The 16,524-nt window shown below is 40.2% G+C and overlaps 1 protein-coding gene across 3 annotated transcripts in view; it reads right to left on the reverse strand.

The window, feature by feature from the left end:
- Positions 1–606: 606 nt before the first annotated feature.
- Positions 607–16,524, reverse strand: part of PAK6 (p21 (RAC1) activated kinase 6) — a 60,321-nt gene continuing 44,403 nt past the window's right edge. For all 3 annotated transcript variants that reach the window (XM_089521966.1, XM_089521964.1, XM_089521965.1), the window contains 6 exons: positions 11,369–11,854; positions 10,277–10,410; positions 6,880–7,006; positions 5,982–6,107; positions 3,921–4,055; positions 607–2,677 (listed from right to left, as the gene is read on the reverse strand). In XM_089521966.1, the coding sequence (XP_089378092.1) occupies positions 2,510–2,677; positions 3,921–4,055; positions 5,982–6,107; positions 6,880–7,006; positions 10,277–10,410; positions 11,369–11,854 (1,176 nt within the window). In that variant the 3' untranslated portion in view covers positions 607–2,509. The remainder of the gene's footprint in view (positions 2,678–3,920; positions 4,056–5,981; positions 6,108–6,879; positions 7,007–10,276; positions 10,411–11,368; positions 11,855–16,524) is intronic.

Consider the following 16,524-nt stretch of genomic DNA (forward strand, 5'->3'; position numbering starts at 1 on the left):
TGTCAGGAGTTCATGGGCACAGAAGGATTTCCATATTTTGCAATGTCTTTATGTATTTATCATTCACTCATGAACCAGTCTTTGTACCTTGAGGAAATTGTGTACAGCTAAGAGGGCAATAGCACTGCATTTAGCTTCAGCTTCCCCATGGCCAACACAGATGCATAGCTAATATTGGGCAAATCATTAAATACAAAGGTGAAATGTTATAGTACCTCAGTCTAGGACTCTAGACACATTTTAATGCCCATAAAGGTGTATATTCAGTCGTTCCCTTTACTGAAATGAATGACACGGTATTCCTGCATCTATGCCTCATTGCTCACACTTCCATAAAGGCCATGTGAATTTCATCCCCAATATTATCTTTTTGGTCATTCTCAGTTGAAGAATTTTTTCTGAACCCACCAGACCTCTGTTTCTGTATCATGGTCTGAAATTGTCTGCTCTTCTGTAAGCTCTTAGAAGCTTCTTTCTGTATTATCTCAAAATAACTACAAATGAATATATAAAAATCTGAGCATTGCAGTGGAATTATGAATATTCAAAAATTCATTTTAATTTAAAACAGCAAACAATTCACAAAAAGAAACATTGGTTTCAAGATAGACTTTTTAAAAAACTTTTTTTTTTTGCACAGAACCCTGGAACATACAGAAATATTTTACAACAAACATTTCCCCAACATCTTTCACTTGTTGGTTTTTATTCGTTTACTGTTATCACTTGCCTGCCACTGGGTAGATGAATAACTTAACGTATGAGAGCAAAAAATTGTACCAAATGTTTAAAAATTACTGTTTTTGGTAACTCCCAGAATCCCACAGGCAATATGCTAGCTAGAGGATCCTGGGTGTTGTGGTCCAAAATATAAACTTTATCAAGCTGTGGTTATGAGGCAGTAGAACTGAAACTGATCCCATCCAACCCTCCCTCCCCACTTTCTATAACCTTTGTAGTCCACAAATGCAAAACGTTTGTTTCACAAGACTGAACTCCAGATATGCCACAATTACGTCCCATACAGTAATGCACATAATACAACCTAAACTAAGCTTCAAATGACTTTGACCTGATAACCTTGACACTGATAAGACTTGCCGTACAAAATTTCTGCATCAGCTTTAGAAAAGAATGTTAAAAGTAGTCCACCTACATCCAGGATTTTAGAGAACCATGAAAACATACTTGGACTCTATTCCATGCACTCCCTCCCCTCTTAAAAAACATGGGAGGTAGAGATTAAATATTCTTACCAGCAAAACAAACTTATTTCAGTGGAATAAACAAAAGAGCTCCAATGTTTTATTGACCTTGCTACAAAATTTAATGCTGGTATAAACACCATCCAATTTAACTGCCTTAGAGCAGTGTCCATTGGCAAGTCCAGTGTTATTTTGTGGGACCCTGGTATTGGCAAATTTGATGCTTTTGACTTAGACAATCCCTCTGATGCCTTCTCTTAAATCGCTGCTAGGGAAGGCACCATGTTTACAGGTTGTGAAGCCCCAAGCATAAGGTTCCACTGTCTCTCAGGAACTGCCTGGTGTGAAGCATTTCTCTCCAGCTGATGTTCGGTTGTGAAATGACAGACCACTCTTCACCTTTGAAAAGCCTACAGTTCACTATTGCAGAAAGAAATCAAAATACTGGAGAAATAATTTGGAAGGAAATAACATACCAAATCCTTTTGCAGTGGGAGTTAAATTCCCCTTAAGAAAGATGTGATACAATTTAAGATTAGAGAGTGAGGCCTATGTTACAGTCAACATTACAGAAGATGATTTTGCTGCAGGAATCTCTCTCCAGTTCTTGCTACTGTCCCTGGAGATGGGCAGACAGACATTCTAAATTGAAAGAATCGTCTTACCAATGCCTTGCGAAGTATGAATAATCCAGGAGCTTCATAATATCTATATTACAGTTAGGATTTGTGGGAATCCAGCTTTTGATTGTCTTCAGCAGGAAAAAGAGAGTAAACTTTTAAAAGAAGTCAAAGATGGTGAAAACTCCCTCTCGCATTCACATCTTGGGGGGGGAAACACTGGCAAATTTGAAACAAAGGAACACTGGTACGTTCCAAATGCAAGGCTAGGGTACCTGACAGATTCTGTCCATCCATACGAGCCTGTCCATAATTTGAGAATCTCATCGGAAGCCCTGATCTCAACAAGGCAAACTTTGTTGGCAGGTACATAATATGGGCCTTATTCTGTAGCAGCATTTCGATTGCAGAACTCTTCCAAGGAAAGTCAACCAGAAATAAAAACTTCTTTTAACAGGCCTTTGGCTTTTGGATGTGCTTTGGCCCATTTTTTAAAGAACGTTTGTTTTTAAATAACAGGTTATGACTCTTACTGGACATTGTTTTGAGGGCCCTGGTGAGTAGAAAAGCATATATAAATATTTTAAATTATAATAATGGTGATGATGATAGTGATCCAGTTAGTGCTTCCAGGAGAAAGTTTGCATTGTAATACTATGATACTAGGTATCCCTGAGTTCAGGGTCAACAGGTGGAGGTGCGTTTCCTGTAGCGCTGGATAAGAGGCACCAGGCACTCTGGAAGTCCAGTCTGAAGCAAAAAGGGATGGTCCAAGAGTTCTTGTGCTGTTGCTCGCTCCAAGGGGTCTCGTGTTAACATCCGTTCCAAGAAGTCTCTTAAAACTGGAGACGTCTATAGAGAAGGAATCAGTCGAGTTAACATATTTTTAGGGTAGGATAATTAAATACTAGGAAGTTTTTTTTTCTTGATGTACAGATTCTGAAAATGATAGCTGCTAGATATTATGCTACATTCTCTTTCATCCAATTTGAGTTAAGATTTTCCATCTAGACAAAACAACAAATTTTACAATATTGCAATCAAGTTGTACTTTAGAATCTAAAGTTCAGGTGCATCATGAAATCAGGGGCTCTTGTTTATGTGTAAATACCTCCTGGAACTCTCATTGGAACCCTTACTCCTAAAGTAGTCAGTTGCCTTCACATGGTGGAGGAACCTCTCCCACCATCAATGGTGAAGTAAGACTTAGCTGCCAGTTCAGTCTATTTCTGTACATGAAATGGTGTGGTGGTACCATCTTGTCCTTGCCTCACACAGCAAAATGACTTGAGTTGGATAGTCAAAGAGTGAATGAAATAGTCTGTTTCTGAAGAGAACATAGAACACTTGGCTCCATGGCTGTTTTGCCTAAAATTTGCATGAAAAATTAAGGAACTAGAAATTATGTTTGTAAATTTCTCTGCTAGAAAAGTGCTTCCTTGACCTTGCCACTAGATGCCAGCAACAGCCTGCATAACTACATAAAGCCACCAAGAGTGTCATCTCTGGCTCCTGAACAGAGATCCTAGATAATCTATTAATAAGGGGAATACATAGCCACAAAGGAGGCAGCGAGGGTAGCACATCCAGCTGTACTTAGTTTGATAGCCCAATTTCATGTGCAGAAGTTGCCCTTAATTGGTTTCCAGATCTTCTCAAATATTACAAAAAACAAAACAAAACAAAAAACATGGAAATCACTTGTGTTCAATTCTATTTTACAAAATATGAACCTTGTGAGTGCCTATGTATGCCTTCAAGTCGCCTGTTGACTTAATGGTGCCTCCAGAGTTTCATTTTCTTTTCTCTGAAATAAAGCCTACAGCACCTGACCTTGCATGTATTATCATTGTATGTGGCAAATGCAGGAGTGTTCTTTCTTCACTGTGTGGCTGAGTAGTGTGCAATTAATGGGATGGACTCTGTGGTCAGGCAGCATTTCTCAGTCATATACATAAAACTATGATTGATAAATGTGAATGCATTAGAGGTGGCTGCCTATGGATACCTTTTATGCTTTCTGGGTACAGCATTTGTAACATCTTTCACTGATAACAAAGTACTTGTTTGTGGGATGTCTTATACATGTACTGACCTTATGAGAATTCTTTATTTTGGGTGGAGGGCTGTCACGGAGCCGCTTCATTGCTTGGACTGGAGAGTCACTGAAATAAGGGGGTTCTCCATCTACCATCTCTATCACCATGATTCCCAAAGACCAGATATCTACCTATAAAAGTAAAATATTGCATCAAAGCACATGCTTATCTAAAGCTAATTAAAATTTGTATCTAAGAAATACGAAAGGAAAAAGCCACTGTTTTGGTGTTGATGTGCCTCCAAGCCATTTCCAACTCATGGTGACCCCAAGGTGAATTTATCACAGGGTTTTCTTTGCCAAGTTTGTTCAGAAGGGGGTATGCCATTGTCTTCCTTTTAGGGTGAGAGTGTGATTTGCCCAGGTTCATCCAGTGGGTGGCCAAATGGGGATTTCAACCCTGATCCCCTGAATCCTAGTCCAGCACTCAAGACACTACTCCACACTGGCTCTAAGAGGTACTGAGCAGGCCTGAAGTGGGGTAGTTTTAGCAAATAATCTGAGAGGTTAAGTCTGCCGTCCTACACATCAAGATAGAGAATCCTTACTCTTTGGGGATTTTCTCCTTGTTATTACTAATCAGAGATCAGAAGAGAAAATATATTTTATAACTATTCAAGCTTTCAAACCATGATCCTGTTGGATCCAGTGGTGCAGTCATGTAACTAGTGGTGGGAAGAAGAAAAAGATAGTGATAGACAAGTTCTGTTCCTTGAATGCCTGGGGTATTGGGGGTGGATTTCACAGAGCAAGGCAGCATAGAGGAGTGACTTGGACAATTCCTTGTGCCTCTTGATAGACAACTGTATAAACTGACCCTCCATATGACCTTGGTTGGTGGAAGGCTGGAAGCCAAGCTTTCAAGAAATAGGCAGCACTGCTGTGCTGCCATCTCTTCCTTCTCCCTGGGGTTGTTCAGACAGTGAAAATAATCCAGGTAGAATCTGGGTTGAATATTTGTTGTTCCCCTGTATTTCAAATGCATCCAATTAAGTTTTGGGGGTGCTGCCAAAAACCCACTTAAACCAGGATAATTGATCTCAGGTGTTTTTCCAAGTTTTTCTAAAAGATTCACATTGTCAGCTATGTGAATAACTGATGCAAATAGACCCAGGATGAACTGGGATAAAACGCTGTATGCCATGAACGTGCTCTGAATACATCTGCATCATCGATTCCAGTTTTATTCAAGTGCTGGAATGTGTGGGCAACCAAACTTGCAGAGGTGTGCATAGATGCGGTTCCATAGTGTGAACAAAATCAGATGTATGTGATTATGCATATTACCGTGCTAAAAAAAGTCATCTGAATAATCCCCCTGTGCATGCATCAATGTGGATCTATTACCTATCCATTACATGAGCAATGCCCTAACAGTGCCCTGACAAACTCACCCAAAATTATCAAAATTGGGGGGGGGGGGGGGGACCACAACTATTTTTTTCTTCCAGTATATTGAGAAATTAACACAAAATGTGGCTGTGGCTGTGTTTTATTGTCAACCTCTGGGCTTCACATTACTCAGCTTGCAAGGCTGTAATTTATAGTTTCTATGGATGTTAACTCTTGATTGGAGCAGAGTTATAAGACTGCTGAAATATACAATTGGCCCTCCATATCCGCAAATTCTGTATCCATGGGTTCAACCAATCGTGACTTGAAAATACTCCCTCTCCCAAACAAAAATTCCAAAACGCAATTCTAGATTTTGTCATTTCATACAAGGGACACTATTTTACTATCCTATTGTATTAAATGGGACTTGAGCATCCAGATTTTGGTATCCACAGGCGGTCATGGAACCAAACCCCAGCAGTTATCAAAACCCCGGTGTATATAAAAGGAACATAATCTAGTTTCATTTATCCTGTAGCCTCAGGGCTGGCAACTTGTAGCCTTCCAGCTGTTATTGAAATATAATTCCCATCAGTTCTGTCCAGGATATCCTATGATGGATAATGGTTGGGAGTTCCTTGGATAATGCAAAGCATCTCTAACAGGATCTGAACAGACATTGTTAATGTGCTACTGCTTCTGCAATCCATTAAGTACAATTACCTCAGTGGTATATGGGGACCTTGAAATAACCTCTGGAGCCATCCAATAAGGTGTTCCTACTAAAGACTTCCTTTTAGGCACATCCTTACTGATTTGAGCACAAAAGCCAAAATCTGAGAGTTTCACCTATGCAAAAGAAGAAAACGACAATCACTGTACATCCAAAACAAAGAAAGGAGACTGGGACAAAGGGGAGCAGAGTAAGGGACAGAAAGGCCCCTCTCTCCACATCACAGCTCCATCCTGGATTGTTGCCACTACCCTGTACTAGCAATTTAAAAAAAGCTATTCAAAAACTACTAATTACATGAATTCCAGGCAGAATTCAAAGTGCTGGCCATGACCTTTAAAGCTTTACATGGCTCAAGTCCAGACTGAAACATCGTATCTCCCTATATGAGCCTCAACAAGTTTTAAGATCTTTGTGGGAGGGCTTTCTCTCAGTCACACAACCATCCAGGCACGTTTGGTGAAGAGAGAATCTTCTCAGTGGCTGATCCCAAATTGAAGAACTCCTTTCCATCTTTGGTTCCCTTCCTGCTGTCTTTCTGGTACAGATGCTACCAGCAGCACTGTTGCCATCAGCATGGCCTCTTGCCTCACAGGACACATAATCCCACCACCATGGAAAGGTAGTGTCATTGACCAGTTTGTATTAGTACTTTTAAAAAATATATATTTTCCTTAATGATTATGAGCTGCCTTGAATCCCACACAGGGAGGCAGGAAAGGTACAAAGTAACCTATTAATTTATTAATTGGCATTTTACCTAATTTGAGTTTTATACAGCAAAAACTGAACCTGGGAGGTTTGCAGTGCTCTGCCACTGAGATATGGCACAAAAGTTGAGAGGTAATTAGGAGAAGCGAGAGAGAAAGGAGCAGTGAAACAACCTACCCTTCCATCAAGGGTCAGAAGAATAGAATCACTCTTAATATCTCTGTGAATCACACCTTGAGAATGCAGGTAGGCGAGTGCCTGCAGGACTGACTCACACACTGTAGCAATTTGCTCTTCGTTCAGCCTGAAACACAGTAGCCAAAACAGTGAGCTTCAGTAGTTTTGTTTCATAAACAGAAACAATTAAAATGCATTAAACATTATAGCATGACATTTAAGGCAAGTTCCAGTTCCAGTTCCATTTTGAGCAATAAGAGTGGCAGCAGTTATTACTGTAGATAGTTTTCCAAAGAGATATGACAAATTCATGGAAGACAGAGGATACAGGGATCACTCAATGGCCAGTATAGCTAAATGAAACCTACTTATATAGTAACACCATACAGGGACATAACCATCTCACCCTCATGCTCTATTTAAGCAAGAAGCTGCCAAATTACAATGAATTAGCAAATTTGGCATTGTCCAAATTGGTCTTAACAAATCCTAGAAGTGGATAGCTCATTCCAGAAAGTGATTGCACTTCTTTATGCTGTATTCACATAATTGACTAGGGCTGAATCCACACCTGCAAAATAATTCAGCTCTAGTACGCAGCACCCTGCCCTGGTTTTGCCTTGTTAATGCCGCACTCCTCCCTTTTAATCTGAATTCAAACTGTTATTAGAGCCATATGTTTTCCCCAACCAAAGTCACATTGGTATAAAAGAGTATTTCTTCTATTGTCCACATGTTAAATGAACTGGATTATTTTAGCCCACACAGCTGCAGTGGTTCCAGTTTTTTTCCTTCTCAGCATGCATGCGGATATATGTACATCCACAGAAACCAACAGCCTTTCTTGTGTGAAGTCGAAGGCTTTTGTGGCCGGCATCCATAGTTTTTGGTGGGTTTTTCGGGCTATGTGGCCATGTTCTAGCAGAGCCTTTCTTGTATCACGCACCTGCACTCTCATTGGATGGCTCCCTCACCAAGTTCCCCCTCACCTGGGAAAATTAAATGCCTCCTCAACTCATTTACAGAAATGTACAGCTTTTAAGAAAGAAGAAAGGACAGAGAAGGGAGGAGTATGGCGAGAAGGGCTAAAAAGAGTTTATTTCACTTCCAGTTGCCATTTCCCTGCAGTTAATCACACAAATGTGGCCCCCATCCAAAGCTCCATCTCAACCCAGTCCACCCCACTTTACAGGGGTCTGATTTGCCTTTGTATTCAAGCAAACTACCTTGACCTCCCATATTGCTTTCATTCTCTGCAATTCTTACCTGTGGAATAAATAGCATTTGTTTAGTTAATTTGACACCACATACTCCCCCACCCCCATGATGGCCACTACTCGTGCTTCCATTTTTCATTCCTAAAGGATGGGTCTGTATGTGTTCATATGTGTCTGTGTGTGTGCATGTGTGCATACAAGGGCTGTCCCATGGTTGCTTACCTTGCCATTTCCTTTCCTCTTTGCATCCTCCCTTCAATCCTCCTACCAGAGCAAGGGGAGGAGGATGAGCTCAGCGAGGTGGAAAAGGCTTATTGAATGTGAAAGTAAACCAGACCCCTCACAGCATCAGCTGTTCCTTCGTAAAGTGGAATGGGGTGACTTAAGACAGCAGCTTTGGGTGCATTTCTTTAAACGGTGAACAGACCTTTTCACCTGTCCACCAGCCTAGGTCAGATGTTGGTTAGGTGTCTGGGAGCACCAGTACAATTACTGTTATTGTCCTCAAGTAAAAAGTTGAGCCTACTTCCTTCATAACCTTAACAATATATCAACAGCAAAAAAAAAAAAAAATGGCAATAACACGCTTGCTGGGCATGGATGCCAAGGTCACCTCCACACAACTACCCTAAACACACACACACTCCTGATTCTACTCCAAGCCAGAGCACACGGTACAATTTTTTAAAATGTTTTTTACGGGGGTAGGAAACTGCATAATCAAAGGTTTTGGTTTTTTTAAATGCCTGAGGCCTCAAAAAAAGTGGTTTCACTTCAAAACTGGTGGAACATTGTTTTCAAAAAGAGTAAGCACGAATTATTTTACAGGTGTAGATTCCTCCCTTGTTATGCCTACTGAACACCAGTAGCTGCTTGCTGGGAGTAGACAATATTCACACTAATGGGATCTTGTATTCATCTGTTTGGATTCTAGATTTATTTATGCTTTGCACAGCACAGCACATTTACTGCTTTTTCTTCCACTGTCTGTTTGTCTGTTTGCTTTTAATTTTTTCTCTCCCTTTATACCCAGCATCAGGGCCAAGCCTAATATCTGGCAGGTTAAAGCAGTTATTTCAGGCAGCATATGCTGAGGAGTAGCAGTAAGGAATTAGAACAGACAAATATGTGTTACACTCTGCCTCTGCACTACCCCACTCCAGCCCCAGCTTGTGGCCTTAGGTGTGGTGAAAACACTGTCTTCACCTGTGTTAAAGAAATATTCAGCTGCCAGTCCAGTTGGATTGTTATACATGGAATGGAAGGAGGCGGAACCATCTTACTTTTTGCTTCAGGCATTTTAAAATTTTACCATGTTGGTTCTGCTCATGGAATTTATATACACCCACAGTGATCACTTCACATACCTGATAAGTGAATTTTTGAAAGCTCATGCCACAATCAATTATTAAATGTTTATAAAGGACTGACAACTGACTCAGAAAGGTGGAATATACCTTTCTTGTAAGCACCAAGATGCTTTTGCCTGGCACCTATTGAAAACAAGAACTGGAACACTGTGGTCAACTAGAAGCCTATGGTACTCCCACAAGCAAGACTTAGGGGGTGTACAGACTGACCATTAAGGCCAGCCTGGGAATGGAATCAGGGTGTATGACAGCGGCATCTGCACGCAGCCTCACGGTGCTCCTCTGGCACTGTGTCTACATGACGCAGCGCCAAAGAATCACCGAAAAGCCACAGTGCCAGCAGCTATGGTACTCTTTCCGGGGTGCAAAAAGGGAAGATTGGGGCTGCACTAAAAGGGGTGGTCTGTACAGCCCATGGGGACAATAACCTCTCTTGCTGTACTTCCTAAACATGCAGCAATCAGATGGATGTTGCCTTTCATCTTGAAAGTAGTCAAGCTCAAATATAACTAACCCCTGTCAGCCTTATCTATCATGAAGGTGTCTAGTTCAACATGCCTTTGAAACCAAGCAAGCTGGTGGCCATCACCACATCTTTCAGCAGCCAATTCTATTGTATAACAATGCACTATGAGAAAAAGTATTTTCACATCTTCCACCATACAGTTCCACTGGGTACTTCTTATTGTTCAAGAACTATCCTGAAAATAAACTCCCTCACTGCTAACACATGGCATAGTATAGGCAGTTGTTGCCATAGATCATATGAAAGTGATCAATATCATCATGCTGTTGTGCTCTTTTCTCTACCTGATTTGGGAAAGAATATCAGTGAGAGCTCCCCCCTGAAGAAATTCCATCAGCACCCACAGTTCATCTCCCACAAGGTAGCTTTTATACATCTCAACCACGTTGTCATGTTGGTAGTCTCGCATTATCACAACCTGAGAAGGAAATAGAAAGAAAAATGGCTGACAGTCCACACAACCATCTTTTACTGATTTGACACATCAGCAATTCACAGTTCACTATATCCTTGCACCATCAATACTGATTTGGAGACTTGCTGAGTGAAAGAAACATGTGACATTGAAACATAAGCCCCAAATGTTGATATGACTCTGCTCTAAAATCTGGAAATCAGTGGCCTACCCAGGAAGCTCTGTTCATTTCCTTATATATGAGAAAGTACACTGATCTGCACCACCCCTTTTGTAAAATGCCCACAGCTTCCATTTTCTTCTGCAGCTGTCTTTATACCCCCTATAGAAATACAGTCAGCCCTTCTTATACCCAGATTTCTTATACCCAGATTCAAGCATCCACGGTTTGAAAATTTTCAAAAAAAGTATAAATGTCCATTTTTTATAAGGGACATTATTTGCTATGTCATTATATTTAATAGGACTTGAGCATCCACGGATTTTGTTATCTACGGGGGATTTTGGAACCAAACCCCAGTGTATAATAAGGGTCCAGTGTACAGAGTTTGATTAAGATTAGTGAGTCATATTTTATTCACACTGAAATGAGTGGGGCATGTCAAATTGCAATTTCAGTGGAACTAAGGGCCATTTCACACTACACAATTATAGTACTATGCTTACACTTTAACCATCAGGGTAACATCCTATGAAGTAGTTTGATGAGACACTAGAGCTGTGTGGCTGAGAATTCTCATTAGCCCTCTCTGAACTGCAAGTCCCAGGATGCCACAGGATGGAACATGGTAGTAAAAGTAGAATCATAGTGCTATAATAGTGTAATCTGAAAGGACCCTAAAGACTCGTTCAAATGCTTAATCCGGCCCAACATGACCCAATTAAATAGCTCATACAATGCTGTTATAACCCACTTCTGCCTCCTAGCCTCCCCCCCCCCCCAATGTAATATGAATTTCACCTCATTAAAAAGGAGTTCCCGTCGCTGCTGCTTTCGTAGGTCCATCATCTTCACTGCTACCTGCCGCCCAGAATGCTTTTCACGAGCAATGCAAACAATACCCGTCGATCCCTCACCAATCTTAACATAGTTCTCCAGCATTGTCCTAGGATCTCCTTGGTCCACCACCATCCTGAGTGCAGCTTTGAACTGCTCATGGGTTACAACAGCTGGATCCTCACTGGCTGATTGCAGTTTAGAATCCAAGGGAAGATGAAGGTTGCTGGAACTGGTCTGAGTATGGCGGTTCCGGGGTGAACCTGCTGGTGATGGTCTGCCTTGAGGCAAAGCTGATACATGTTCATTGGTTGGCGATTTCTGAGGGGTACCAGCTTCTGAAATCCTAGCATAATCAAGTGCTGGCTGGTCTGAAGGAAGTGACTGGGATTTGGCTGCAGGACTGTGTGGCGAGCCCCAGTGTGGAGGTGGCCTAAAGAAAGGATTGGGCTTGAAAAGAATATAATAAGGTTAATAAGGCTATCAACTCAAGGGAAGAAATCATTGAAAAGAGTTACAACAAAATAACCTACCAATAACAGCAATGATTAAATGTTGCAACTGTCAGTATTACATTCTCATACAAGGCAGGCAATTTTTTTTGTTTGTTTTCAACACTCTAAATATCATTATAGTCCAACTGATATTGGATTAGGATTTAGGCATTTATTAAGATCAAGGTATTTATGGACTTCGGTGGTGTCCATGGTGAAACAAGAATTCCAAAATCACTAAAACGGGAACTGCCTCCACCCTATATATAGGACTACCTCAAGATGAACTGAATACAGTTTGTAAAACACAAAGAAGCTGACACAGGCTTTTTGGTTCCTGCATGTTTAATGAGAACATAAAAACCATATTGGCTACAAATGTACACTTGATTTAAGAGTAACTCTCTTCCTGTTTCTGTCATGCGTTAACAAGATTCACGTGCACTAAAAAGGCCCAAGGGAACATTATAGCTTAAAACCCAATCTTTTCAGATAGAGCAGCAAGACAGCACAAACCCCCCTCCCTGCAGCAACTACTTGTGCTAACCCTAATCCTGCAACAGTAATTTAATGACAGTAGAAATGGTGGATTGCCACAGCAGGGACAGCCTTGCTTTGCAGATGGAGATAGAGACTTGCCCCTCTTCTTTACATTAAAATATATAAATAAATAAAAATAATTATTTAAATGACAGACCATTGCTGTGGGGAAAATATTTATAGTTACTTACTTTATTTATTAGTTAATGTTTACATGCAATATTTCTTCCAATGAGCTGGTCTCTGAGCCACTGACTGCTCCCTGGCAAGTTTTCGGGAGAGAAAGAAACAGTTGTACCAAGCAGGCACAGATTTTGTGCTATTCCATGGAGCATGGAAAAAAAACACCTGCCTGTTCCCACATCAGATAGCCTGAGAAGCACTGGTTTCTTCACTTTTGGCCTTCTCACACAATACAATTATAGTAGTATAACACTATGATTCTACTTTAACTGCCATGGCAACATACCAAAGAATCCTGGGATCTCCAGTTTAGAGGCATATATTTAGAATTCTCAGTTAGAGAGCAATAATTCCTTACTTAACTATAAATCCTAGGATTTAAGATGTTGCCATGGTAGTTAAAGTTGAATCAAAGTGCTATAATTGTGCAGTGTGAAAGGGTCCCTTATCTTCAAAATAATAATGTGAAATAGGTCAGACTGAAAGAAAGTGACTGGACCAAGGTCTCCCAGTGACTTTCGAGTTTCAGGATCCCTTGAACCTGGCTCTCCTAAGTCCCAATCCAAGCACTTGAACCACAACATAACAAGTGTAAATATAATAACCACAACACAACAAATGTAAATTATAATATTTTATTTTGTATGCAAATCTGTGTATTTGCATGTGTATGACAATGCAATTATGGATGGGGAAGAGGAGGAGAAAGAAATAGTGTCACCATTTATGACACATACCTTGATTTACAGTGGCAGTCACACAAAATGTGCACACCGGTACAAGCAAAGTGGTTAACGTGCTTTAGGTTGCACATTTTAGGATGTAGGTTCTGAGTATTACAAAAACTGGGAAACTGGTCCAGTGGTGGTGGTGGTTTAATAGAGAAAAATGTTTATTGCACACAAGCAGTGAAGTATAGGAGAATTTCCTTTGTCTGAAAACAGTTGTCTGTACAAGCCATTATTGAGAAGATTGCTAAGACACTTTTCTTTCTTTGCTATTACAGTATATTTTGTCTTACAATGCAAGACATTTACTTTACATCTAGGCATGGATTTATTTCTTTAATTTCAATTTTAATGTTTCAATGTCAAGTTTCTAATTGTAACTGTATGAAAGCATGCAAGTTTGGTTGTTTTGTTTGCAATGGTCTTTGGACTGAGCAATAAACTATCTTATCACTGTACAAACCATTTGTATTTATTGCAACATCCTTAGTGTACAAGTGTAGTAATTCAGTTTTATTTGTTACAGCCAGTTGCTACCAAAACGGGCCCACCATAAACTTATTCAATTTGATTCCACACCATAAAACGTTTCACAAATCTAGCATCTCCATGACAACAGTCCATCAGTCATACACTCTTTAATAAGTTAATTCTGTTCTTGGAGGTAACACCCACAAAAAGAGCAACTCAAAAGTTAGACACTGTGAGACTATAAAACATAACACAATAAAAAAATAATCTCCTTACACATTTCTTGGAAAGGATGCTCTAATAAAAGTAAGTAGCAAAATCTTCAGTACTGAATAGTTTCTTTAGTTGTGAAACTTAGTAGAGAATGTAAGAATATAGGATAACAGCAGTAAAAGGAAATTGGACATGCCACAACAAATTCTTGTAGTATGTTACAATTCTTTCCAGAATTCAATATGCTCCATTCTACTGCCTCCCCGGGTCTTCCATTCCATGGTATAAAAAAGTGGTACATGCAACAAAATGTTGCAGTATAGAGTAATTTTATTTAAGGTCCTGGTCATGCTCTGTCATCACCTCTCTCCTATGGCTTCCTACAGAGCTTGAAGAAGTTATAGTTTTGAACTATAACTACCAGAATTCCAAACCAGTGTGGATCCAGTCTTATTCATCAATAAAGCCACATTCACTTACACCAAAGTAGTTGAACTGCATGAACAGTGTAATAGTGGTGTCTTGAGATCACAGTTCCTGTTCTATAAATTGCAGGGGAGGGCAGGCTTCAAAACAGCTTTATCCCAGAAATGGTGTGTGTATAAGGGTCAAAAATATACAAGACACGGGACAGGCATAATCAAATGGCCTCTCCTCTTTTCTTTTTTAGCAGCTGAGTTGATGGAGATAATCCCACTTCAATATCAATCAGAGCAATGGCAATTGGGGTTGAGGGAAATGTCTGTTTTGTTCTGTGCTATTCCCGCCCCTGCCCCTCCCCAAAAGTTATCTCTAAAGTTATTAGCCTAGATGGTGAAAGAGAGAGACAAAGGCAGAGAAAGTGGGAGATACAGAGAGATATTATTTTCCAGCTCAAAGGAGAAAGGGTAAATTTGCTGCTCCTACCAAGATGTAGTTCCAGTTTTTGCCAGCAGGAGCTGGTCTTAATCCCTGGAAACACTCCTAGTTGGTTCATGCTGAGAATTCAGTGTATATGATTAATATGTAGTCTTTTTGTGCTATCAAATGGAGGCATGCAATCAACAGATCAGATAGTTTAATGTTACCCCTATGATTACTGGAGCTGTACAGTACTTGGTGGTTGAGTTCAGAAAGAGAGGGAGAGCTGAAGAGGAACTACAGTTGCCAGGGCTAAGGAATAGGCCCTTTTCACTTTGAATAAGGGCTTTAATGTTGCACCAAATGTTGCAGAATACTGAGCAGTATAGGCAGAAGAGTCCTGCATTCACGGCTCATTGGGTACTTGGAACTTTTGGGACAATGCATTTGTGTCGGATGTAATATATAATTTGCACGACTGTTAAATATATATGCAGAAACAGAGAGAGAGAGAGATTTAAAGTGAAATGTTGTTTGTAATATTCAATTATAGTTGGCCCCATAAAAACCAGAAAGAGGTTGCATTAACTCCATGGAAGAGCACATGCTTGGCCTGCAAAGATCCAAGGTTCAATATTGACAAGCTGGACCATGTCCAGAGAAGTGTGAAAATGGTGAAAGGTCTGGAAACCATGCTCTATGAGAAGCAATTTACGGAGGTGGGTGTGTTTAGCCTGGGGAAGGGAAAGTTAAGAGGCGATATAAGAGCCATATTTAAATATTTAACGGGATGTCATATTGCGGATGGCGAAAGCTTGTTTTCTGCTGCTCCAGAGACTAGGGCATAGAGCAATGGATTCAAGCTACAGGGGAAAAGATTCCATTTAAACATTAGGAAAAACTTCCTGACAGTAAAAGCTTGTCAGTGGAATACGCTGCCTTTGAGTATAGCGGAGTCTCCTTCTTTGGAGGTTTTTAAACAGAGGTTGGATAGCCATCTGTCAGGAGTGCTTTGACTATGTATTACTGAATGACAGAGGGTTGTACTGTACAGTCCTTGTGGTCTCTTCCAACTGATTCTAATCCCTGGTAACCCCAGATCAGCCAGCAGGTGAAATTAAAGGCCTCTAGACTTTGTAGAGCAGGTACCAATAAAGACAGATAACCCTTCCCCAATTCAGCATCCCTCAGTTATTTTGGGGAACAACCCTCAGCATTTTCAAGCAGCACAACTAGAAGCTATGTTATATGGGGATGATGGAAACTGTAATCCATTATATCTAGAAGATACGTGTTGGAGAATGCTAGAGTAGGCAGTACTGAACAAATACTCTCACTTGATATAAAGTAGCGTCTATGCTACTTACAAAAAAACCCCTTCAGACTATCATTTTTGCCTTCTCCCTGTCCATCTCTAAAATAAGGAATATATATATATATATATATATATATATACATACATACATATATATATATATATATATATATATATATATATATATATGCTAAGAATCCAACTGAGACTTAAGATTTAATTGGGAGAAAACATAATTATGGCCCTAACAGCAATGCTATCTTGGGGAAAATGCCCAGCAAGTTTCAATACATATAAGTGATCCTTGTGTCACAGGTGCAGCAGTTTCCAGTTGCC

This window comes from Sceloporus occidentalis, unplaced genomic scaffold, assembly GCF_023333645.1.
Source record: "Sceloporus occidentalis isolate IW3139 unplaced genomic scaffold, rSceOcc1.0.p SCAF_4, whole genome shotgun sequence".
Lineage (NCBI taxonomy): Eukaryota > Metazoa > Chordata > Lepidosauria > Squamata > Phrynosomatidae > Sceloporus > Sceloporus occidentalis.